At 50.2% G+C, this 24,345-nt stretch overlaps 3 protein-coding genes across 4 annotated transcripts in view; 1 reads left to right on the top strand and 2 right to left on the bottom strand.

The window, feature by feature from the left end:
* Positions 1-3,800: 3,800 nt before the first annotated feature.
* On the top strand, positions 3,801-13,382 carry SPATA2 (spermatogenesis associated 2). Of its 2 annotated transcripts, none has more exons than XM_036064642.2 (3): positions 3,801-4,098; positions 10,039-10,484; positions 11,397-13,382. In XM_036064642.2, the coding sequence occupies exons 2-3, from the start codon at positions 10,149-10,151 to the stop codon at positions 12,621-12,623; spliced, it is 1,563 nt and encodes a 520-aa protein (XP_035920535.1). In that variant the 5' UTR covers positions 3,801-4,098; positions 10,039-10,148; the 3' UTR covers positions 12,624-13,382. The 2 variants fall into 2 exon arrangements, with proteins under 2 accessions (XP_035920535.1, XP_035920539.1); XM_036064646.2 differs by lacking the exon at positions 3,801-4,098 and adding an exon at positions 4,203-4,447.
* Positions 13,383-15,152: 1,770 nt separating this feature from the next.
* Positions 15,153-24,345, bottom strand: part of SLC9A8 (solute carrier family 9 member A8) — a 78,917-nt gene continuing 69,724 nt past the window's right edge. The window contains exon 18 of the transcript XR_004908461.2: positions 15,153-15,772. The gene's annotated coding sequence lies outside the window, so the exon portion shown is untranslated. The remainder of the gene's footprint in view (positions 15,773-24,345) is intronic.
* On the bottom strand, positions 16,658-21,511 carry LOC118518116 (interferon lambda-1-like). Its single transcript, XM_036064650.2, has one exon. The coding sequence runs from the start codon at positions 17,802-17,804 to the stop codon at positions 17,232-17,234; it is 573 nt and encodes a 190-aa protein (XP_035920543.1). The 5' UTR covers positions 17,805-21,511; the 3' UTR covers positions 16,658-17,231.

Below are 24,345 nucleotides of genomic sequence, written 5' to 3'. Positions count from 1 at the left end.
GACAGAGAGCATGAGAGGGGGAGGATCAGAGGGAGAAGCAGACTCCCCGCTGAGCAGGGAGTCCGATGCAGGACTCGATCCTGGGACTCCAGGATCATGACCTGAGCCGAAGGCAGTTGCTTAACCAACTGAGCCACCCAGGCGCCCAGAGGGGTGTCATTTTTTGTAGGCTCTCTCAGCAGACAGAACTAGGAAGTATATTTACACATGGTGTTTACAATCGAGGAATTTCACTTAAAAATCTGGACTTCCTTCCTCTTTAGAAATCTGAATATCTGATCATGATCAGCAGGGAATTTGGCAAGAATCAGCTGGAGCATAGTAAAGTTTCAATAATATTGGTGTCCTCACTAAAGTATATATTGAATGCCTACTGTGAGCCAGGTACTATGCTAGATAACATTACTACTAATATCTGGTACGATATATTATGAGATGGTAGTACTCTAGTACCTAGTTATGCCCACCTTATATGCTTGTAGGCAGTGGAGTTTTAATTTCTGGTCCTTGCTTTTGATTGTTTTCTTCTCTCTAGCTGCAAGGAAAGCTGGACATCCTTATATGGCCAATTCACTCAAAGCCCACCTCAAATGCCACCTCCTCGAGGCTGTCCCCAGTTTGCCCTATTGGCCGTCACTTCTCCATTCTCTAAGCTCTATACCCTTCTCCTAACATTTACCACCTTCTATCCTGAATTATAGGTTTTTAGTTCATCTACTCTTATTAATATTCTCTTTCTGATAAGGAGACTATACACTCCTTGAGGGCAGGGGCTGCATCCATCTTGCTAATAGTATGTCCGTTAAATATTAACATCAAACCTGGCATTCAGTGACAATTTCCATCAGAAACAAATACTGTTGAAACTCCTATTTCATGTGGGGTAGTGTATATATGGCAGATAGTGCTGATATAATTGTGAGCAAAACGGATACTGTTATGTCCTCCCAGAGCTTATTGATTGTTGGGGGAAAAGATATTAATAAAAATCACATATGTATTGATGGGATGATTTAAAAAACAAATGATATATATTTGCACTATTGTCCCCTGTTGATTTTATACATATACACATACCTTTAGAAAATATATAGTATTGGTTGATGTTTTATTTTCCATTTCAGGGGATGTCTTTCTGTTTTCATCCCACAATATGTCTCACAGACTTGAATAGTTTTACATCATCTTTTTTAAGTGATATGTAGTAGTCATGAGCATGGATGCTTCATTTCCCTATTGTTGGACATTTAGAAGGTTTTTGGTTTTCGCTTTTGCATTACAAACAAGGATGCAACACGTCTCTCTGTGTAGTTATGCTTGTTTATCTGGTAGATTCCAAGAAATCAAATTGCTGGGTCATAGGGTTGCTTTTCTTTTTCATTTTTTGTTCTAAACACATCTGTATCATTGGAATTCATGCATTACATTTGTGATAAAAAAGTAAAAAAAAGAAAGAAGGAGGTAGATTTTTTGTGTTGTTGGCTCCTAGGAAGTAGAGGTGCCTAATCATTGTCACATGACTGTTATATAATCTGCTAATCATTATGTAATGAAATCTGAAAAGGATGCTTCTATAATTCCACATCATGAAGCAGAGAAATCTCAGGCCTCCAACTCTGTCTAAAAGATGAGAAACATGGCTCTCTACAGAGACTTTGGGCCCTCTCCGATATATAACGTCACCGCATCTCAATGACCAGCGTTTCCTACTAGTAAAGCCTCCTTAAAAATCTATTTCCCTTTTGGCTGCTGCAGAACCACAGAGCTGTAAGGGGCTTCTTAACAGTCTCATGCAGTCTTATAACAGTTTCCAAAGGACAGTTTTGAGTCGTTGCCAAGGCAGAGTTCTGTGGGACAGTTTTTCGTAGCTGAAATTCCTATAAACACCATCAATTTGCAGATGATTAAGAGAGGAGCTTAAACCTGAGCTGATAAAGGATGAAGTACACAAAGTGTATGCTTTGAGTGATGCTCAAATAGCAACATATATAGTTATCACTGCAGTTTGAATAGCATGTTACTGGTTCTCCAAATGCTTCCCTGTGTATTATGTCACTGACTCCTCTGAGACAAGACCTGCAGGCTGTAGCTGGGGACACTAAGGCTGAGAGAGAGAATCGTGCAATCAAGGAACATCTGTTGGGCACATCCTGATCAGACATGTGCAGAGCTCAGGGGAAACACAGATGAGACAGATGAGTAAGGAGTTCCAGGTCTTGGGGGGGTGTCAGGCTTAAAATGAATGAATGTGCATATATGCACACACACACACACACACACACATATGGAAAGGAAGAGGTGAGGGGGAAAATCATTTACACTGAGGGAACAGCATATAGAGGCACGGAGGCCAGAAGGGTAGAAGAGCATGTTGGAGGAAGAGAACATGGCATGGAGTGGGCTCTGAGTCTTTTTTTTTAAATTAAAGATCTTATTTAGAGAGAGAGAGAGAGCCCAAGAGCTGGGCAGAGGGAGAGGGAGAGAGAGAATCCCAAACAGACTCCGGGTTGAGCACAGAGCTCCCTGCAGGGCTCCATCTCACGACTCTGAGATCAGGACCTGAGGTGAAATCAAGAGTCCTGTGCTTAACTGACTGAGCCACCCAGGCGCCCCACTCTGAGTCTTCAGTAGATGTCTAGGGTAAGTTAGAGAGAGAGAGACTGATGATCCAAACGAAAATATGTTGGAGAAAGTCTTGGGTATGTGTTAGGCACTTTACAATTGGTAAGAATTCAATGAGTGGTGAACCACAAAAGCTGAGCCTCGGTGAGCTCACGGTTTGGTGGGAGTATAGACAAATCCATGAAGTGAAGTGACAAGCCTCCATGACCGATGCCAGTATAGACCATGAAGGTAACTCCAGATGTCTGGTGAAAAGTCACAAAGCAAGGAGGCAATATTTTGGCTTGGTCTTCCTCAACGCTGGCTTCCATTTAGGGAAGTTGAGGGCAGAGAGAGGTCGTCTCCTTTGACTTAACCAGGTTTTAAAAACAAAGCAGATTTAGATCTTTACTATATGCCAATTATTGTAATAAGCATTTTCCATGCATTAACTCACTTAATTCTCACATGGATCTGAGCAGGCGGTATTATTAGTATTCCATTTTACAAGTGAAAAAGCTGAGGCTCAGAGAGGTTAGGTAACTTGCCCAAGGTCACGCAGCTAGTAAGTGGCAAAGGCAAAGCTGGGAGCCCCGTTCTTTTCTTTTTTTATTTATTTTTTAGATTTTATTTATTTATTTGACAGACAGAGACCCACAGCGAGAGAGGGAACACAAGCAGGGGGAGTGGGAGAGGGAGAAGCAGGCTTCCCGCGGAGCAGAGAGCCCGGTGTGGGGCTCGATCCCAGGACCCTGGGATCATGACCTGAGCCGAAGGCAGACGCTTAACGACTGAGCCACCCAGGTGCCCCATGGGAGCCCCGTTCTTAAAAGACCGCGAGTAACATCAACAGTCCTCTCAAGGCTAGATTGCATCTCGCATGATGCTGGGGATCGCACTTGCTCTCTTTAAGCCTCGGCATTTGCGTCTGTAAAATGGAGCGAGGGCTCCAACTGTTAGCTCCTGCTCAGGCGCAGTTGGGAGCGCCGCTCGCAGATCATCTGGCCAAGGGACAAGTCCGGGAGGCGGAGGCCGAGGATCACTCAGTCTGCGCTCACAGTCCCAGCCTCCGCCGGCCGGCTCCACACCGGTTCCCATGACAACCCGGCCAGCCACCATCCTGGGGCTGGCGTGCGTCACGTCCGGCCCGTTTGTTTCCGGGTCTAGCCCCAGTCGCGGCGGCGGCCCTCCAAGCCCCAGAGCCGCATTCCGCTACTCCTCCGCTCATTCTGCCTCCCGCTTCTTCCTCCGCCGCCCACGACCATCCGCCTCTCCCCGGCCCAACGCGCAACCGCGGCCCGGCCTCTCTTTGGACCCGCCTCCGAAAGACGTCACTTCCTGGACAAGTGTTTCCGGGTCGCTGCTTGTCCCGGGGTACTGGCCTCGGTCCCCTGCAGCCGGCCGGAGCGACGAGAGCCCAGCCGGGCCCGGCTCAGGGGGCGGCCGCGGCTCCTTCTGGATTCCCTCGGCCGGGGCGTCTTCGGCGGCAGTGCCGGGGTGAGTGCGGGGCGGCCGCGGGCGGAAACGGCGTCCGTCGCTTCCCAGGGCAGAGGGGGCGCCCGACTCGGCGGGGCTTGGCCGACCCGGGAGTGGGGTCCCCTCGCAGCCGGCGGGGGCGACGGGCGGCCACGCCTTTTCGGCATCCCGAGGGCCCAGCTTGTCCTCAGGATCCCCACTCCCCCGAGGGCTGCTTCGCAGACTCCTGGGACCGGCCATGGGTGGCTCAGGGCAGCTCAGGAGGAACACCCCCTCTTCGGCGACTAACCAAGCAGGAGGCCACCCCGACTCCACCGTGAGGCAGTTACCGCGCAGTGGTCCCCAGGCCAATTTCTGGCAGCAGACCTGGGTTCGTACTCACTGTGTGACCTTGGACAAGTCATTTCATCTTCTGAGCCTCATTTGCCCAATTAGTTAAATGGGAGTGAACGTGCCTGCTAGGGCCGTGGTGGGGCTGAAATGAGATGATGCTTGTGAAGCACGGTCTCTGGCATACAGCAGGCGTCCAGTAAATGATAGCTGCTGTTAATTCATTCACAAACTCGGAAAGGGCCAGAGTTTGGGACTGGGATGTTTTTCACAACTGATACGGCCCTCAGAGGCTGTAGGAATGACCAGGTTGGGAATAGCAGCCGCCAGCTTCTGTCCCCGGCGGGGAGGGGAAACTGCTTCCTTCAGAGGCCCTCTGAGAGGCAGCTGCCGGTAAGGAAGCCCATTTTCAGCACCACTGAGGTTATATTCAGAGGTTTGCAAGGCCTCTCTCTGAATTTCTCTGGCATCTGATTGGGGTCTGGGGACCCTGTGTTTCACAGCCAGCGCAAGGTGCCTTGGATGTGTCTCAGGAACCTCGGATTTGGAATGAGTGCAAAGGAGTGGCGGGTGCGGAGGTGGAGGGGGTTGAACTGCTTGCTCTCCTCTTGCTGCTGTTTGGAGGCCGAGGGAACTCTGAGCTGGCTGAAGCTAGACCAGAGATCTGTAAACCTGTGGACTGGGGCAGTGCTGGGACCAAAATAGCTTCTACCTGTGCAGGGAGGGGGCGCCTTCAAATGCTGCTTGGAGAGTGTTTCTGCTTGAATGGGCCAGCTGAGGTAAAGCCAAGCTAATGCTTTGCTACCCCCAAATCATTTCATTTCCTTTCAGTGAGGTTTTAAACAGATACAGCTTTCCTTTGAGATGCTTAAAAAATAATCTTTAGAAAGAGAATAATCCTTAAAAAGCCACCACCTCCCTGACTGTATATATAATATCTCTCTTCATTGACTTGTTTTTCCAAGGGAGTCCAGATTGTGGGTGCAGGAAGTGCTGACCAGGCCTGTTGGCTCTGGGCACCCGCCTGACGCTGTTAGGGGTGTTCACAGTGCCATTTTTCCCCCACCAGACTGGCACGTCATGGTGTTCCAATCCTTGGGTTGCTTGGAGAAATTAACGGCTTCTGTCATTGCGCTGTCTAGTCTCCTGTAACCACGCTGTTTTTGCAGAGAGCGTGTTTTTTGTTGTTCTTGCAGAGGGCTGGGAATAAATTGCTGGCTCTATGCTCAGAAAAGACACCAGCTATGACCAGCTACAATGCAGCCTGTATTCTCAGAAAATGTATTCAGGAGGGATGATGTCAGCTGCCTCACCACTGGCCGGTCTCTGGCCAGCCTCTTCCCTTGGCCCTTGAGCTTACATCATAAAGAGATTTGTGGCTCTTCCAGCCCCGTTCTGTGTGGGAAGATGTGAATTTTGCTACTATAGGAATTTTTAGAACTCAACTCTGCTCACCCTGCCATAGGATGTTCTAACTTAGCCTAGCCCTTTCAAGTAGAGCTGTCCAGCAGATGCCGAAGGACAGCTTTGCCTAGAAGCATCGCAGTTCAGAGCTTGAGTCAAGGTTTTGGCATCGGACCTAGGTTCGGACCTCAGATCCGCTCTTCCTTCCTTGTAACTCAGGACAAATGATTTGGCCTCGTTGAGCCTCAGTTTCCTCTTTAACCTTGGGGCTGTCCTGTGGGTTTCATCGAGCCCTTAGCAGAGAGCCCTCATGTATGAATCCCTCAGTGAATGGGAGATTGTAGCAATAAATGAATGAGATAAACGGGAAAAAACCCAGGCCGTAGGGCCTACTTACCCAAGTTCAAATTCCAGCTCTGACTGGGCAGAGAAGCTCCGCTGGGCAGGTGGTCTCGTGGCCGAACCTTGGTTTCCTTCTAGCGTTGTCATGAGGATTAAATGGGATGATGCAGTTAAAGCGGAAGGCCCTGTGCTTAGTGCGTCGTAGTAGGACCTTAGTGACTATTCGTTCCCTTCTCTCTTTCCTTAATTATCTCTTAGCATTCATTTCCTTTTACCTTTTTCCTCACCTACGTGTGTTGGTTCAAGAGTCATCATCGATTGGTTTCCTATCCTTGCCTTTAGGACTTGGAGCACCAGTTGGGCTATTCGGATCCCCTTTCCTTGTTTAGTGTGTGCCAGCAACAAACAAGGGTGTGGACTGTGGTGTGATTACAGAGCAGCAGACACTGAGCTTGAGCGTGGCTGACTTTGTTAAAAAAAAAAAAATCAGCCTCTATAGGCTCCAAGCTGACTTCCTCGGAGAAAAATCACAGCAGTGTTTAGGAGGCTTGATGGCCCTCTGTTTAAATTCTTCTCAGATGTACCAAAAAATAGTCCCTGGGACCAGGGCAGGATGGAAGTTTCTCTCAGATGAATAAAAAATGGTAAATACATATGGGTTTTTATTGGCAAGGACAGTGATGTCTTCTCTCGGGTTGCAATACATACTTTGATAATAACTTCTTTCAACTAGAATTGAGGGCAGCGTTGTGGCTTCCCAACTGCTGCCCCCTACCCACCCCATATTCCCCCACTGCACCCATCCTAGGGCCTGCCCCCTACCCACCCCATATCCCCCCACTGCACCCATCCTAGGGCCTGGCACCTACCCACCCCATATCCCCCCACTGCACCCATCCTAGGGCCTGCCCCCTACCCACCCCATATCCCCCCACTGCACCCATCCTAGGGCCTGGCACCTACCCACCCCATATCCCCCCACTGCACCCATCCTAGGGCCTGCCCCCTACCCACCCCATATCCCCCCACTGCACCCATCCTAGGGCCTGGCACCTACCCACCCCATATCCCCCCACTGCACCCATCCTAGGGCCTGGCACCTACCCACCCCATATCCCCCCACTGCACCCATCCTAGGGCCTGCCCCCTACCCACCCCATATCCCCCCACTGCACCCATCCTAGGGTTTGGCACCTACCCACCCCATATCCCCCCACTGCACCCATCCTAGGGCCTGGCACGAGATAGGTGCTGCATAAATACTTGTTGAACTTAGGAATCATGGGGTATGGGGAGGAACAGAGGTGCCACAGAAGGTCAGGTTTGGAATCTTGGGTTCACTAACCCTGGCTACTTACAGCATGTTATGTCATGGAGCCTCTGTTCCTTCTTTCGCCAGCTGATCTCTCAGGATTCTTGGGAGAGCTCAAGGAGAAACTGCAGGAGTGGCATCATGAATGCATCATTCATTTTGCCTGTTTTATCAAACACCTACTATGTGCCAGGCTGTGTGTTAGGCACCATGGTGAACAAAACAGGTGTGGTCCTTGCCTTTGTGGAGCTTACTGGGTAATGGGGGACACAAGGTGAGGAAGTTAGTAAATGAATAAATAAAGTTAATAATCTCAAATGGTGATTATCCCAGGATAATGGGATGACGAGGGACTGGGAAGGGGGGAGTTACTGTGCTGGGGTTGCCAGCGAGGCCTCTGAGGGGTGACACTTGAGCTAAGGCCTGAATGACGAGAGTGAGCCAGCTATGGGAAGGATCAGAGGAAGAACATGCATAAGGAACAACATGGGCAAATGTTCTGAGACAGAAATGAGCTTGGTGTGTTTGAGGAACAGACAGAAAGGTGTCTGTGGGTGGGACTTAGAGGGGAAGGGAAGACGGCTATGAGAAGGGAGCAGGAGGAGACCATGTGAAGCCTTTGACCTTGGTCAGGAGGTAGAATTTTATCCTAATGGACTTACGTTTGCCTCCTGTGCTCCTTAAGTGTATTTGTTCCTGAAGCATTGGGCTCCCTTGGCAGGGCAGTGGGTGGGAGAAGGTGGCCTCTCTGTCCCCACTTCTCCCGAACATCTCACCCCTCACCTCCTAGTTAAGATCCTCAGGAGTCTTCCCAAAGGAGAAGCCCGGCGAGCGGCTCGAGACGTGGATGATTTTATTGACCTCATGATTGCGGCCAGGTTTATAGGACGTCAGCGCTTCCTGAGCTGAAGTCAGATCTGCTAAAGGCCTGCACAGGGCTGTCCTGTCCCGCAGCTTCTTTCTTAGTCCCTCGCTGTCTCCACAGCCGGCGAGAGCCTCCTTCACTTAGACAGGTGCTTGTGAAGCACATACCCCGCCTCATACCCCACCTCTGGCTCTGTGCTCGGGTTACCTCAACGAGGAATTTAGTCAGGATCCCTGCACCCTCGGAGCTTGTGGTCAGACTGGGCGAGGCTGAAGATGCGCATCGCCTCCTAGGCAGACATATTTGCCGCCTCTGATCTTACCTTCTGGAGAATGCTTGGCCTTGTGGCGGGGGTGTAACGCCTTCAGGGGGCAGCAGCAGCTGCTCGTATGTGTCCAGGGCTCGTTTCGAGCCAGTCGTCTGTGAAGAGTTTTATATACTGATGGCACGTAATCCTTCCACCAATTCTGGACTGTGGGTTCTATTATCAGCCCCCATTTTGAGATGAGAAAACTGAGGCCCACAGAGGCTGAGTCGTTCACCCAAGTAGCCTAGAGAAGCAGACCCAAGATTCACACCCAGGCAGTCCGGCTTTGGGATCTGTTGGTAATGCCCGTGCTGCGTCTCCTGGCCCTGGCCGTACCCCCAGTGAGTCCAGATTTCCTCCCGGCATTGTGGCACCAACCATATGGCTTTGCTCTGTGCATGTCCTACTAACCAGTGGCCAAGCGGACAGCAAGAGTGTATAAATTTGGTGTACCCCAGCTCAGAATGTTCTGTCCTCTCCTGGTGGGACTATAAACCTCTCTTAAGGAATAGGGGAATGCAGGCTGTCAAAGGCAGGTAAGACATTCTCCAGGGGTCAGCAGCTGGCGTGGTATGATCCTGTCCCTCTCCCCCTTGCTTTGAACTCTTTGGGTGCTTCACGTGCCTCTTTGAGTAAAAGGTACCATTGGGGCACGGGACCCTGTCGTGATGGCGCCTGCGGCTTCATCTCTGGTCACTCCCTTCCCTTCCCCTCGCTGCCTCAGCGGCTCTGGCCCTCTTTCTGTCCCAAAGCCAAGCTCCTTCCTGCCTCAGGAAAGCAGGGCGTGGTGGTTAAGGGCACGGACTTTGGAGCCAGGCTGCCCGGGCTCTCAGCTCTGCCTCTTCATGGTTCTGTAACTTTGTGCACTTTCTTAACATTTCTGTGTCTTAGTTTTTACATCTGTAAAATGGGGATCCTATCTCCTAGGGATGTTTAAGAAGATGAAATGCGTTCGTGTGCATACGTGCCCGGCGCCTCGTGAGCGCCCATCGTGTTAGCTCGGGGCCTTCCTCCTTGGCGACACCTCTGCTGTCACATTCTCCGCCCACTTCTTTGTCTGGCAAACTCCTCATTCTTCAGGTCTAACCACTACTGCCCGGGGTGGGGGTGGGGGGACTTTTTAAAACTCCTCCTCCCCACAAAACCAGGTTAGGTGCTCCTAGTCATATTCTTAATTCGTGAGTTCAGCAAAGTCAGGGACCTATTTGTCTTGTTTCCACAACAACTTTGCACATAGTCCTGTTCAGTAAATGTGGTGAATGAATGAGCAGAAAGGGGCCAAGGGCTGGTGAGCCCCAGTGTAGCTCAGGCCAGTTCTGTCTCTCGTTTTGTTTCAGCGGCCACACGCTGGTATGTGGACCATTTCAAGGAATGACGTGCTTCTTGTTCTTCCCCTTCCAGAGCATGCCCCTAGTGCAGGTGGGCAACGTGCCAGTGCTTTTAGCGATGTCCCTGCCTCGGACCCAGAAACCATGGAGGAGATAAGGTAGCCCCCCCCTTCCCTGGATCAGATGGGGAAGCCCAGTTCAATGGATACAAAATATAAGGATGACTTATTTCGGAAGTACGTGCAGTTCCATGAGGGCAGAGTGGACACCACCCCCAGCAAGCAGCGGCCTGGCAACGATGAGTACCTTCGGGTGGCAGCCTCGACCCTGCTCAGCCTACACAAGGTGGATCCCTTTTATCGATTCCGGCTGATCCAGTTCTATGAGGTGGTGGAGAGCTCCCTGCGCTCGCTAAGCTCCTCCAGCCTGCGGGCTTTGCACTGCGCCTTCAGCATGCTGGAAACGGTGGGCGTCAACCTTTTCCTCTACCCGTGGAAGAAGGAATTCAGAAGCATCAAGGTAAGGTCTAGGGAAAGGCCGTCTGCACTGGTCCCCCTTCTTCCCCTCCCAGGCTGACTGGAGAGGGCTTGTGCCAATTCCATGCCTCTCTGCCCGCAGACCCTCCCATCTTCCCCATTCCTTTGACGTAACAACTAGAAGGAACCCCTGGGGCTCCCTATCTTGCTGTCTGACCAGTGTCATCCTTTACTGGGTCCCTGCCCCTGGCAGCTCCCACCTGAAGCTGTGAGGTTGGAAAGGTAGGCGGCACCCTGGTGAGGCAGGGCCTTGAAGCCCAGGGCAAAGGGCTTGAATTTACCCTAAGTAGGCTGGGAAGCTTGCAAAGCATCCTTGTGGCTGTTGTATGGGAACTAGACTAGTGGGGCGGCGAGAACAGTTAGGAGGCTGCCATGGGTGTTGGGGTACCCTGAGAGCCGGTTTGGACTAAGTAGTAACAGACAGGAGGGTGGAGGATGGATTTAAGAGAGAAAGAGAACTCTGAATCATTCCGAAGGCAGTGACGGCTCAGGAGAGTTTCCACAAAGCCAGACAGTTATTCTTCAGAACTTCGCAGAGATGCCAGAAAGGAATATTCTCCTTGCTCATTGGGCGTTCTGCCTCTACTCTGATCCCTTCTCTTCATCCCCGTTTGCCCTGTTTCCTCCTCATATGGAGCAGAGCTGCTGAGCCCCGTATGGGAAGCTGGTGGCTTTGTGCCCTCCGCTCGAGGCGGGAGTGCCGCGCGGTTTCCCGCACATTCCCGCACACCATGTGCTGAGCTGGCCTCTGCCTGCTGCAGTGAGGAGCTGCTGAGATCCTTCCCCCCCGCCCCCCGCGCTCCCCCTCCGCCTCGGGTGTGTTGGGCTCTGAAGCCGGCTCCGTGTGCGTCTCAGAGAGCAAATCCGCCTCTCTTTTTCTATCCCCTTCTCCTAGACCTACACGGGCCCCTTCGTTTATTATGTCAAGTCGTCGTTACTGGAAGAGGACATCCGAGCCATCCTGCATTACATGGGCTATGTGCCTGAGTTAGGGACTGCGTACAAACTGAAAGAACTCGTGGAGACCCTCCAGGTGAAGATGGTCTCCTTTGAGCTCTTTCTGGCCAAGGTGGAGTGTGAGCAGATGCTGGAAATCCACTCACAAGTCAAGGACAAGGGCTACTCCGAGCTGGACGTGGTGAACGAGCGCAAGAGCAGCACGGAGGACGTGCGGGGCTGCTCGGAGGCCCTGCGGCGGCGGGCTGAGGGCCGGGAGCACCTGACGGCCTCCATGGCCCGCGTGGCGCTCCAGAAGTCAGCCAGCGAGCGGGCGGCCAAGGACTACTACAAGCCTCGGGTGACCAAGCCCTCCAGGTCGGTCGACGCCTACGACAGCTACTGGGAGAGCCGGAAGCCACCCCTGAAGGCCTCGTTGAGCCTGCGGAAGGAGCCCGTGGCACCAGACTTGGGGGATGACCTCAAGGATGAGATCATCCGCCCGTCCCCCTCGCTCCTGACCATGTCCAGCGCCCCCCATGGAAGCTTGGATGACCTGCCGCCCCCCTCCCCCAACAACGGCCTCGGCCTGCTGCGTGGCACATACTTCTCCGCTCAGGATGACGTGGATCTGTACACAGACTCGGAGCCTAGGGCTACGCACCGGAGGCAGGACGCCCTGCGGCCGGACGTGTGGCTGCTCAGAAATGATGCCCACCCCCTCTACCACAAGCGCTCCCCCCCAGCCAAAGAGTCCTCCCTGTCCAAGTGCCAGAGCTGCGGGCTGTCCTGCAGCGCCTCCCTCTGCCAGCGCTGCGACAGCCTGCTCTCCTGTCCCCCAGCCCCCAAGCCAGGCGCCTTCCCTGGCAAGGCCTCTGCCCACGAGAGCCTGGCCCACGGGTCGTCTCTGCGGGAGAAGTACACGGGCCAGACTCAGGGCCTCGAGCGGCTGCCGCACCTCCACCCAAAACCCAAGCCCTCCGCCACAGCCACCTCCCGCTGCGGCTTCTGCAACCGCCCGGGTGCCACCCACACCTGCACCCAGTGTTCAAAAGTCTCCTGCGACGGCTGTCTCAGCGCCTACCATTACGACCCCTGCTGCAAAAAGAATGAGCTGCACAAGTTCGTGCCCAACAACCAGCTGAACTACAAGTCCACCCAGCTCTCCCATCTCGTGTACAGATAGACTGGACCCTGCACCCCTGCTCCAAGGGCTACGCCACTGACTTTCCGGTTCCCTTCCGGGGAAGAAGTGTTAGTGTACTGATCTCAGAAGCAGAGACCTGCATTTGACCGTGTAGGTGTCAGGGGATCGTGGGCTTGGCTGCACCACGTGGGAGTTCACTTGGTGGCCCAGATATTTCAACTGACGGCTGCTTTATCACCGGACGAGGGGGAGGGTGGCACTTCCGTTCAGATTCATTTTTGCTGATCTCTCCACTCCCTGTTCCGTTGTTTGTTTTGTTTTCGAAGAGGATTTCTATCTCCGAGACCCCTGTCACACCCACCCCTCCCACTGCAAAGCCAACTTGGACTGGGAAGGGCCCTCCAGGTCACCTCCGAATGCCCACCTGGAGCGCCGAGCTAGAGGCCTGTTGGCTTGTGAAATGAGCCCTCCTGCCACACCGGGCCTCTTCCCATGGCTCATCCTTGGCCACCCCCTTCCCAAACGCAAGGAACCCCGCCTGGACTCCCGCACCCCGCTGACTTCCGCCTATGTAAGTCTCATGAGCGAGTGGAGTCCAGTCGTCCCTGAATGGCATTCTGTTGCCACCACAGCTCGGTTCGGCCCGTGGTGTCCATGCACTCTGCTCCGGCACATCCAAGTGTGGGCCTTCCATGGCAGGATGGACTGTTCCCCCTTTCTGTTGTTTGCACATGCCCCTCTTACTGTACTGTAAATAGATATTTTTGAGATTTATTTTTAAATAAATATTCAACTTGCCGTGTGTTTCACAGTGGTTCAAACATGAATTATGTAGCTATTTATACAAATGGCCTAGGTTCTTTAGTCTTCCAAGGGAGGGTCTCATGCCCTTCCGTGTTGTATCCTACACACACCACAGCACGAGGGTGGAGCGGAGAGTGTGGGGGCAAAGGAGGAGCAGACGATGTCCTGGAGTCGGTGGAGAGCCACTGTCTTCCCTACAATAAATCTCTATATACCTACCTCCAGCGTACCCTTAGGGGCTAGTGTGGGCCGGGAGGTCCGTGCGCCTGCGGACCACGATAACCTAGTGACCTTCAGGAGCCTCGCTCTGCAGATCGACAGCCTGGTCTTTGCCACTCGCTGCGTGTGAACCTCGCACTCCAAACGTCTTGAGTCTTGTTTCAGAAGGAAAATCCTATGGGATTCCCCCCGCCCCTCCATCTCAGCGCTCTTTGCCTGTTTCTGGGACTCCTCTGCAACATCAGTGATCTTTTTTGCACTAAAAGTGGGCCCGAGTCAGCCTGTGCCCATCCAACGGATGTCTCCTGAGATACTCAGCTGAGCCTCAGTGCTTCCACACCTGAAGGCCCCTTTAACTCCGAACGACTGACCCCTGGATTTTCCTTTTGGGGTGCAGAGCAGGAGTGGGGCAAGAATTTGAAAATAAAACCGCTTCCTTGTGAACTACTATATTTTAGCCATATGTGTTTGTGATGTACAGAGTATTATAGGAATTTACATGCAGTGGGTTTTCTGGTAGTAGAAGGAGGTATTCAGCGCTTGAACAGATTTAAATCTGGCTGAATCCTGAGGCCACTGTGAATTTGCTGATGTTCTTCCAACTCAGTCGAGTGATTTTAAGGTTTTCCAAATCTTCTATGGCTCTTTTTTATATATCTGGTAGAGCACATGTAGATGTTCAATGTGTATATACGGCTGAATTTCAACCACCTTTATTACTAAGACCAGGCCATTCTGGGGTCATCATCTTTGATGTTCTTCCTTTCCACATTTCAGAAGTATCGATGCCTGTTTTACTCTTGAGAGGGCTAGTTTGCTAGTTTTCCATTCCCAGATCGCTCCAGCCTACAGGAACTTCACCAACTGTGATGCCAGGTCACTTGTGCCCCCAGGGGGCAGAAGCAGGAGTACCCACCTCGTCTGGGAGGGAAGGTCCGGCACACGTGCCATCATGGAGATACCGTGTTCACAGACTGGAAGAGAAAACGCTCTGCCCCTGTCCTTGGTGTGTACCTTATTGTATGAGGTTGCTGTGATTGAGCTGGATAAATATATGCTAATTTAAAAAAGCAGATGTTTTGCATTTGATTTCTACCAAGAGTTGAAATGTTGAGAGATGATTTAAAAAATAATAAAGTGTCTTCCATTATTAAACCAAGTGTTTGGGGTTTTATGTCCCTCCCTCCTTGCTGCTTTTGAAGTTTGGGTTGCTTGGATTTTTTTGTTTGTTTTGCTCAAACCACATTCTTCAATGACCGGACTCACATTTTCTCCTCCACAAAACTGATACGTGACAACAGGCGGCATTCTGCGTTCGAGGGCTCACACTGTGCGCTGGGTTATGCTGGGACTTTATGTGCGTGATTCCATGTAACAGGGTCCGCCTGCCTGTAAGCTAGGTCGTGTTATCCCCATCTTAAAGATGGGGAAACTGAGGTGTACAAAGTTCAGCCATTCTTCTCAGGACTGGGAGTGCAGACTCCAGGAGAAATGATTGTTGGTGGTGATTGGCAGGCATTGAATAACATTGGAGGACACAATGACAAAAATTAATTACATCTTTAATTCTTTTGATCCATTTAGATGCCTTAAGGAGGAAGTTCGTTCAATGCTAGCTTGTCTTGACCAAAGAGGAGGCAGGTGTTGGGCACGGAGCCTCAGGCAGAATCTTAGCTAGGTGTTCAGTTGCCTTCTATCTGGAGCAGGCCATACTGCTTTCCATCTACAGCAATGATAGATGACTTCAAAAATCAATTTAAGTGTTTTCTCAAAGGAAGGTTGACCTGAAAGCGGGATATATGGCAAAAATCTTGAGCGTGGTCTAAGAGCAGCTGTGGTTTAGGACATCCGGGCTCTCGGTAGCTGCAGAGTCTGAATGAGGGTGACCACTGCTGGGTTGGCCCCTACGAGGAACCTCAGCTATCAGGGAGAGAAGAAGCAGGTTTCTCTATTCTCATGCATTGGCGAACAAATCATCTAGGCCTCGGGCCAGACCAAGGCCCACGTAAGTGTTGGGTTTGCTGTTAGCTACAGCATGGGGAATGGCAGTGCTGGGCTCGGCGGCTTCCTGGAGACAAACGCACCCGGCCCGGGAGAGCCAAGGAAGCCAGGCCCTCACTCCCGCATCCAAGGCAGAGCGCTGACTTGGGAGCAGATTGCTTCGTCTGTGGATGGAAATGACAAGCACAGTTAACATCATCAGGCCCACCAGCTGTCCCTGGCTCTGCTGCCAGCCTCGAGCGCCCGTCCGTGGCATCCCCCACGCCTGATTACCAGTCTCCGAGGGATAAGGGCTGTGGCAGACGCTCCCAATTGAACCCCGATCTCCTCTCACCCTTTCTCCCTTGGCCCTGATTTTTTAGACACGTGGCCATCCAGAATAAAGACTGCCTTTCCCTGCCTTTCCTGTAGCCAGGCATGGTTATGTGGCTATGTCTGGTCGCTGGGACGGAGAAGTGGTTTGTGTGGCTTCTAAGACCTGTCTATCAAAGGATCTTGTCCTTCTTCCCACCCTGAGCCTCCTTCCTGGCTGCAATGGCCGTGCTGGCTGGAGTGGAGCCTGATGTGAGACGGAGGCCGAAGCCAAGTGAAGAAGAGGGTGGGGCAGCAGTTGGAAGGGGCCGGGTCCCTGATGCTTAGGAAGCCGCCATCATACCCAGCCTGCCCTGCCTACCTCCAGAGTTTTTATGTAAGGAGGAATGAACTATTACCTTGCTTAAACCACATTCCCCCCCCCCCATTTTCTCACTGAAGAAACCTTTTTATTTACAAATTTCATGTACATTGAACCCAGATTCAACAATTTAACAGTTACCAAGTTGCAGCCAAACTGGTTTCCTTTCTACCCATCCATCCACTAACCTCATAAATTTCTTAAAGCAAATTCCAGATAGCTATTTCATTTGTGAATATTTCAGTATGTGTATGTAAAAGACAAGGACTTTCTATTTATCTTTTATTTATTTAAAGATTTATTTAAGCAATCTCTACATCCAATGCAGGGCTTGAACTCACGACCCGAATCGCCATGCTCTTCCAACTGAGCCAGCCAGGCGCCCCAAGACAAGGACTTTTAAAACACCATACCATTATCACATCTAAGTTTTTAGAATTCTTTAATAGCGATAGATAATGCAATCAATGTTCTGAAATCCAGTTGTCATAGAAATCCATATTTTAAAAACTGTATCAGGGCTCAGATAAGGTCTCCACACTGCAATTGGTGGATACATCTTCACGTCATCTTTACCCTAAAGGCTGTCCCTGTAGAGTATAGGGACCCCAACTTTCTCCTTTTTTCCCCTTGAAATGTTCTTGTTAAGCTGGATTTTTAGTCCTTTCAAGTTTCCCAGAGCCTGCATTTTGCTCATTGCAGCCCGCACCGTTGTTTAACACGTTCCTCTGTTCTCTCAGTCTTCACAGTAGTGGCTCTTTTTTTTTTTTTCTTCTTATTCCTGTTTACTTGCTGCACGTTGTACAAAAGTAGAAAAATAAACATTTCTTATGGGTATAGAGCAGGGCTGCATAAATAAGGGATGGAGAGGAAATAACTTAAGGCAGGGGTGAGGCTCGGTGCCTACGTAAGTTCTGGGTCCCAGATGGGCTGAGGGTGGGTCCAGGTTCTCAGACGCACAGGTCTCCACTGGCAACACATTTCAGGTCCCGTGTGAGGAGGCGGAAGAGGTTGAACGTGATGGAGGCCTCGAGGCAGCCCTGGGACTCCTTCGGGGCCTTGTGGATCCGGTGCAGCCAATGGTGGAGGCGGCCACGGGCTCTGGGTCCTGCTGTGGGCTGAGCCGGGACACAAGCCTGGAGCTCGGAGTGGATGTGGCGCAACATGCGGAGGGGCTGGTCCAGGACGACCCCCAGGGACGAGTCAGCCATGTTCCCCAGGACCTTCAGCGTCAAGTCCAGCTCAGCCTCCAAGGCCACGGGGCGCTCCCAGGCCTGCAGCAGCTTCAGGTCCCTGGTCCTAGGGAAGAGGCGAGAGCTGCAGCTCCAGTTCTTGGGCAAGAGCGACTCCTCTAAGGCATCCTTGGCCTTCTTGAAGGCTCCTAGCTCCCTCGGTGACAGAGATTGGAACCTGTCCATGTGGCAGGCCCTCCTGGTTGTGGTGGGTTTGGAAGTAGGGACAGGGCCTGCTCCGGCCAAGCCCAGCACCACGGTCACCAGCACCAGGACCCACGCTGTCGCCATGGCCAGATCTCCAATGCTTTCCCTGCTGCATGGCTCTGCTTTTAGCCAGGCTCACTGGGCAACCCCGGCTGATGTATGTAAAGCGAAAAGGCAAATGAAAATTGGAATCTCCACTCGACGGGACAGGCGTACGTAGGTGGGGCCAGTCCTGAACCAGGTGAGCATGTGGAGCTGCGTGAGGCTGCCTGAGCCGCAGAGACAGGTCATCCCACAAGTCCCTCCTCTGGACCGGTGCCGAGAAGGAAAGAGAAACTGAAATTCACTCACAGGAGAACGCCTTGTTTCTGAGAAGTCCCGGTGCCTGGACAATCTTCAGTTTAGGGGCAGCCTTCAGCGAGCTGGCTTTGGGGAACCCCTTACTGAGGCTGAGGCAGGTAGAGGGATGGGAAAGCGGCTCAAGTGGGGTGGGGGCTGGGAGGTGGGGGTGAGGCTGCCTTAGCGGCAGAGGGGGCTTCCTTTTGAGGCACGGTTGGTTTGCTGTGGTCCCATTTGTCTACTTTTGCTTTTGTTACCCATGCTTTTGGCATCATGTCTAAGAAATCCTTGCCAAATCCTATGTCTTGAAACTTTTCCCTATGTTTCCTTCGAGGAGTTTTATAGTTTTAGGTCTTACATTTAGGCCTTTAGTCCATTTTGAGTTACGTTTTATATGTGGCGTAAGGTAAGGGTCTAACTTCAAACTATGTTTGGATATCCAGTTTCCCCACCACCATTTGTTGAGACTGTCCATACCCTGTTGTGTGTTCTTGACACCCCTGTTGGAGCTCATTTGACCATATACGTGAGGGTTTATTTCTGGGCTCTATTCTGTTCCACTGGTCTGTAAGTCTATGTTTATGCCAGTCCTACAGTATTTTGATACTGTAGCTTTGTATGTAATACGTTTTGAGATCAGAAAGTGTAAAGAGTCGAACATTGTCTTTTTAAAGATTGTTTCAACTATTCAGGGGCCCTTGAGATCCAATATAAATGTTAGGACTTTTTTTTTCTATTTCTGCAAAAATGCCATTGGGATTTTGATAGGGATTGATTGAATTGGTAGAATGCTTTGGGTCGTATGGACATTGTTACAATATTAAGTTCTTCCAACCCATGAACACAAGATGTCTTTGCATTTATTTGTGTCTTCTTTAATTTCTTCCAGTAATGTTTTGTAGTTTTTGGTGTACAAGTCTTTTGCTTCCTTAAGTTTATTTCCAAGTATTTTATTCTTTTTGATGCTATTGTGAATGGAATTGTTTTCATAATTTCAGATTGCTCATTGTGTATGGATAGAAGGCAACTGATTTTTTTAATGTGTTGATTTTATATCCTGTAACTTGGTTGAATTCATTTGTTAGTTCTAACAGGGTTTTATGTGTGTGTGTGAAATCTTTAAGGTTTTCTACAAATAAGATCATGTTATCTGAGAACAGATACAATTTTACTTCTTTCTTTCCAATTTGGATGCCTTTTATTTCTTTTTCTTGCCTAATTTCTCTGGCTAAGACTTCCAGTACTTGTTGAATTCAAGTGGCAAGAGTGGGCATCCTTGCTTTGTTCCTGATCTTAGAGGAACAGCTTTCAGTCTCTCACCATTGAGTATGATGTGTGCTGTGGCACATGTATTTTCATATGTGACCTTTATTATGTTGAGGTAATTTCTATTCCTAGTTTGTTGAGTGTTTTTATCATGAAAGTGTGTTGAATTTTGTTAAACTTTTTTTTTTCTGCATCAGTTGGGGCAACCATGTGGTTTTTGTCCTTCATTCTATTAATGTGGTACATCACATGGTAGTTGACTTTTGAGGCTTGCTCAGATTTGGGTTTGATTTTTTTGGGAATAAGAATACTTCATAGATGTTGTGTTCCTTCATCAGGAGGCACATGATGTTGAATTCTCTCCCTTTGGGATAGTAACAGCCATTAGGACTATTGTTTGGTGCGTAGATCAGCCATTTCATTGGAAGTTGCAAAATGTAGATATTCCAATTCTAGTATTCCTTTGGCAACTGGAATACTTCTATAAAAAGAAACTTCTTTGTGGTGGTGTGACTCTACACATGTGATAAAACTGTATAGAACTAAACACACACACTCTCACACAGTACATGTAAAATGGATACAATTTGAACAAGATCTGTGGCTTGTACTAATGTTAGTTTCCCGGTTGTGACATTGTTCTGTATTTGTGCAAGACATTATTACTGGGTGCGGGGTACATGGACCTTTTTGTATTATTTTTTGCAACTTCCTGTAAGTTTATAATTATTTTTTTAAAAGAAAAAGAAACTTCTCTTAGCTACTATTTGACTACCAGGAGTAGTTTAAATGAGATAAATGCTTAATTATTTGCCTTTATTTTCTTACTATTTTTTTAGTAAGCTCTAGGCCATGTGGGGCTTGAACTCACAACCCTGAGATCAAGAGTCACATGCTTTACCAAATGAGCCGGCCAGGTGCCCCTCTTTGCCTTAATTTTTACTTAATGAGTTGATGCCTCAGAATACCCCAACAGTGACTAATTTTTTTAAAGTATCATTAACTCACTGATTTCAGCATATATACATATATATATTTTAATTTCAGTATATTTTAAGTATTTTAGTTCTTTACATTATTGTTACTGTCTTTTTAATGAACAGAGCTTACATTGTTCAAAAAACAAAATACATATAAGTTCATACTTATACCTTATTTTCTATTGTTTTTTTAAAAGATTTTATTTATTTATTTGAGAGAGAGAGAGAGCATGAGCCGATGAGGGGCAGAGGGAGAAGCAGGCTCTCCGCTGAGCAGGGAGCCCAACGCGGGGCTCGATCCCGGGACTCCAGGATCATGACCTGAGCCGAAGGCACATATTTAACCGACTGAGCCACCCAGGGGCCCCCATACTTATACTTTAAATGAAAATTCAGGACCATAGGATTTTTACTTAACCTCATCTATCTTTTTCCTGTGCTAAGTTAAGTCCTGGTTCTCAAGGACTCTAGGAAAGCCATTACTGATTTTAATTTTGCCACCTATGACCAGACCCAATCTTGACTGAGAGGAGGGAGTCATGGCCCCTTGGAGAGTCTCAGTTACCCCCCTACAGAGTGGGGCAGAACTGAGGCTCCTGTTTGCAAGTTTCCAGGTGGGATTAACTAACTCCGTTAGTAGATGAGACATCCGAGCTACAGGGAAGCCAGGGCGGGGGTAATGCAGTTCCAGTGCAGTTCTTTACCTCCCCTGCCCCAGATGAGCCCCTGCTCCCGGTGCTGACCTTTCCAGCCTTTCTTATTCTTTCACTGCACTTGTCCGCATCCTAAAGCATTGTCCTTTCATGTGGTTTCGCGTGGTTTTATAGGTGCTCATCATTTTGTACTCGCCCGCAGCTTGCTCTCCCCTCCTCTCAATGTTCTGAGATTTAACCGTGTTGATAATTCATTCTAGCTTCGTACATTCATCCGTCCGCTCACTGCCGCACAGAGTGACTGTGCCACAGCTTATCTGCTCTCCTGGTGAGGAACATTTAGCTTGTTTCCAATCAGGTGCTACTGCAAATATTCTCACGGGTGTCTCCTGGTGCAAGAACGTGTAAGGATTTTTCTAGGGCAGGGGTGGGCAGGCTTTTTCTGTAAGTGGCTAGGTAGTGAATATTTTTGGCTTCGGGAGCCAAGAGGAAAAAGAAAAGTTATGTAGGTACTTACATAACGAGAGAAAAAAATTTCCACACATTTTTTAAGAAAGATTTTTATTTATTTGAGAGAGAGAGAAAGAGAGATAGCAAGAGAGAGCATGAGTGGGGAGGAGAGGGAGAAGCAGGCTCCGTGCTAAGGAGGGAGCCCCATGTGGGGACTCGATCCCAAGACCCTGGGATCATGACCTGAGCCGAAGGCAGATGCTTAACCAACTGAGCCACCCAGGCGCCCCTTCCATAAATTTTTTTTTTTTTGAAGATTTTATTTATTTATTTGAGAGAGAGAGAATGAGAGCACATGAGAGGGGGGAGGGTCTGAGGGAGAAGCAGACTCCCTGCCAAGCAGGGAGCCCGATGCAGGACTCGATCTCGGGACTCCAGGATCATGACCTGAGCCAAAGGCAGTCGCTTAACCAACTGAGCCACCCAGGCGCCCCTCCTTCCATAAATTTTTAATTAAAAAATTCAAAGCTGGGCGCCTGGGTGGCTCAGTCGGTTAAGCGTCTGCCTTCGGCTCAGGTCATGATCCCAGGGTCCTGGGATCGAGTCCCGCATCGGGCTCCCTGCTCTGTGGGGAGCCTGCTTCTCCCTCTCTTCCCCACTTGTGCTCTCTCACTATCTCTGTCTCTCTCTCTCTCAAATAAATCTAAAAAAAAAAAAAAAATTTAAAAAAATTCAAAGATTTATGGACATTGAAATTTGAATTTCATGTAGTTTTCAGGTCATGAAATATTCTTCTTTTGAATTTTTTTTCAACCATTTGGGGAAGTTAAAAGCCATTCTTGGGGTGCCTGGGTGGCTCAGTCGTTAAGCATCTGCCTTCGGCTCAGGTCATGATCCCAGGGTCCTGGGATCGAGCCCTGCATCGGGCTCCCTGCTTGGCAGGAAGCCTGCTTCTCCCTCTCCCACTCCCCCTGCTTGTGTTCCCTCTCTCGCTGTGTCTCTCTCTGTCGAATAAATAAATAAATAAAATCTTAAAAAAAAAAAAAGCCATTCTTCACTCTCCGGTAGGACAGAGAGCAGGTAGGAGGCGGCGTTTAGTCCGTAGGCAGCGGTCTGCTCTGCTTGCTCTCCAGGGCATGGGCCTAGGAGGGGAATTCCTGGGTTGAAGGGTGACAGGTGTCTTCAACTCTACTGGGCATTGCCAGACGCTCTTCAAAGTGGACTCTGACCAGACGACAGACTTCCGGTTTCCCCAGTGCTCTATCCCATCAAAGCTCTCCGCTTAACCGCCCAGCTCCAGCTGTGGTTTCATTTGTTTGTTTGTTTTTTAAGATTTCATTTATTTATTTAGCAGAGAGAGAGAGAGAGAGCGAGAGCAGGAACACAAGCAGGAGGAGAGGGAGAGGCAGGCTTCCCGCGGAGCAGGGAGCCCGATGCAGGGCTTGATCCCAGGACCCTGGGATCATGACCTGAGCCAAAGGCAGACGCTTAACGACTGAGCCACCCAGGCGCCCCTGTGGTTTCATTTGTAATCACATTATGAAACATGAAGGTACCATGCAGTGTGTTCCTGAGCACTGAATAACCGTGCTTTATGAAAGACGGAAAATATATACAAACACCAGCATGTTTTAAGTTACCCATTATCCTTCCATTCAGAGAGAACCAAAGTTAAAACTCGGCACCTGTCATTGCAGATTTTTTCCTATTTATACACACACCATTAATTTACCTGTTAGAGGCTAACGCTATATATTACTGTTTTGGAATCTGTTTGTCTCACTTCCTGAATTTGTATCAGTTATTTCTGTTGCACGTGATGTCCTGGGCATTGTGGAGCCCTCACCTTTGTGTGTGGCCGTCTCCCGGAGCTTTCTGGCCTCTAAGGAAAAACTTCCCTGGCTCGCTCCCCTCCACCCTGAGTGCTTCTTCTAGGAGTTGAGAAGAGGGTTGAAAAGTGAACGAAAAATACCAGTTCCCTCTGGCAGGTGCCACTTGGGATCCATTCTCCTTTTACTGTCAGGATACTCTGCTTGGCACAACTCCATTGCCCAGCGTCCCCTGCAGCCAGTGACAGCCTGAGAAGATTCTGCCAGGGTCCCCATCGTTCTGCTGCCACCTGTCATCACACTCACAAAGTTTTATTATGTAGAGAAATCTTTCTTTGAACCCAGGTCTCTTCAAAGGTGGAAAAGGGAGCCGATGAAGGCAGGCCCCGTGTCCCTCACACCCAGCCTTGGCTCCCCACCTGGCTCCCCGCCTGGCCCCGGCACGGTCTGGGCACCTGGTTTGGCAGCCCAGGTACAGGTAGGGTCCCAGGTGGGATATATTCTCCCCACTTCCTTCTTTGGCTGGGGGAGCGGGAATGGGATGAGTTGCAGGGTTGGAAGGAACTAAGGGCCAGCACCGGCTTCCCTGCCAGAAGGCCCAGGCCTGGGATCAGGACAGGCTGTCCTACCTGCTTTCGCTTTCTATTCCGTGTATTTCTTTTTTTGTCTGTGCCCGTTACCATAAGCAGCTTTGGATGCCTTTTGGAAGAATGAGGGGGTAAAACTAAACGGAGGCTACAGGCTTCCCACGGAGAATGCCACCACCACCTTCCACCAGACTCCTGCGGCTCTGTGGCTTCAGAACCTGGGGATGGGCCCGCGTGTCCCTGCTTCCACAGCCTGGGAGGGAGCAACCCCAGGCAGCAGGAGACCAGCAGCCCAGGGAGCCCTGGGGAGGACGGACTCCTGGCACCTGCGGGCGGCTGCAGCTGCGGGCTGGCTGGAAGCTGGGCCTGTGCTAGATCCTTCCACTTGGGGCAGGAATAGGCCCAGGCCTGCCTGATCCGAAGCCCACCGCACGGCTCGGACAACACGTCTGCTGCCGCCCCCCCCAACCCCCACCCCAAGTCTGGTAGGTGGTGACACAGAGCTGAGTCCAGGAGTGTGT

Source organism: Halichoerus grypus, chromosome 10 (genome assembly GCF_964656455.1).
Source record: "Halichoerus grypus chromosome 10, mHalGry1.hap1.1, whole genome shotgun sequence".
NCBI lineage: Eukaryota > Metazoa > Chordata > Mammalia > Carnivora > Phocidae > Halichoerus > Halichoerus grypus.
This window is presented reverse-complemented; position numbering and strand designations above follow the sequence as displayed.

Excerpts from the sequence above, each read along its gene's own strand:
- SPATA2 (XM_036064642.2), top strand. The coding sequence starts at position 10,149 with ATGGGGAAGCCCAGTTCAATGGATACAAAATATAAGGATGACTTATTT. Across the intron at positions 10,485-11,396 it reads AGGAATTCAGAAGCATCAAG|ACCTACACGGGCCCCTTCGT; the intron begins GTAAGGTCTAGG and ends CCCTTCTCCTAG.
- LOC118518116 (XM_036064650.2), bottom strand. The coding sequence starts at position 17,804 with ATGGCGACAGCGTGGGTCCTGGTGCTGGTGACCGTGGTGCTGGGCTTG.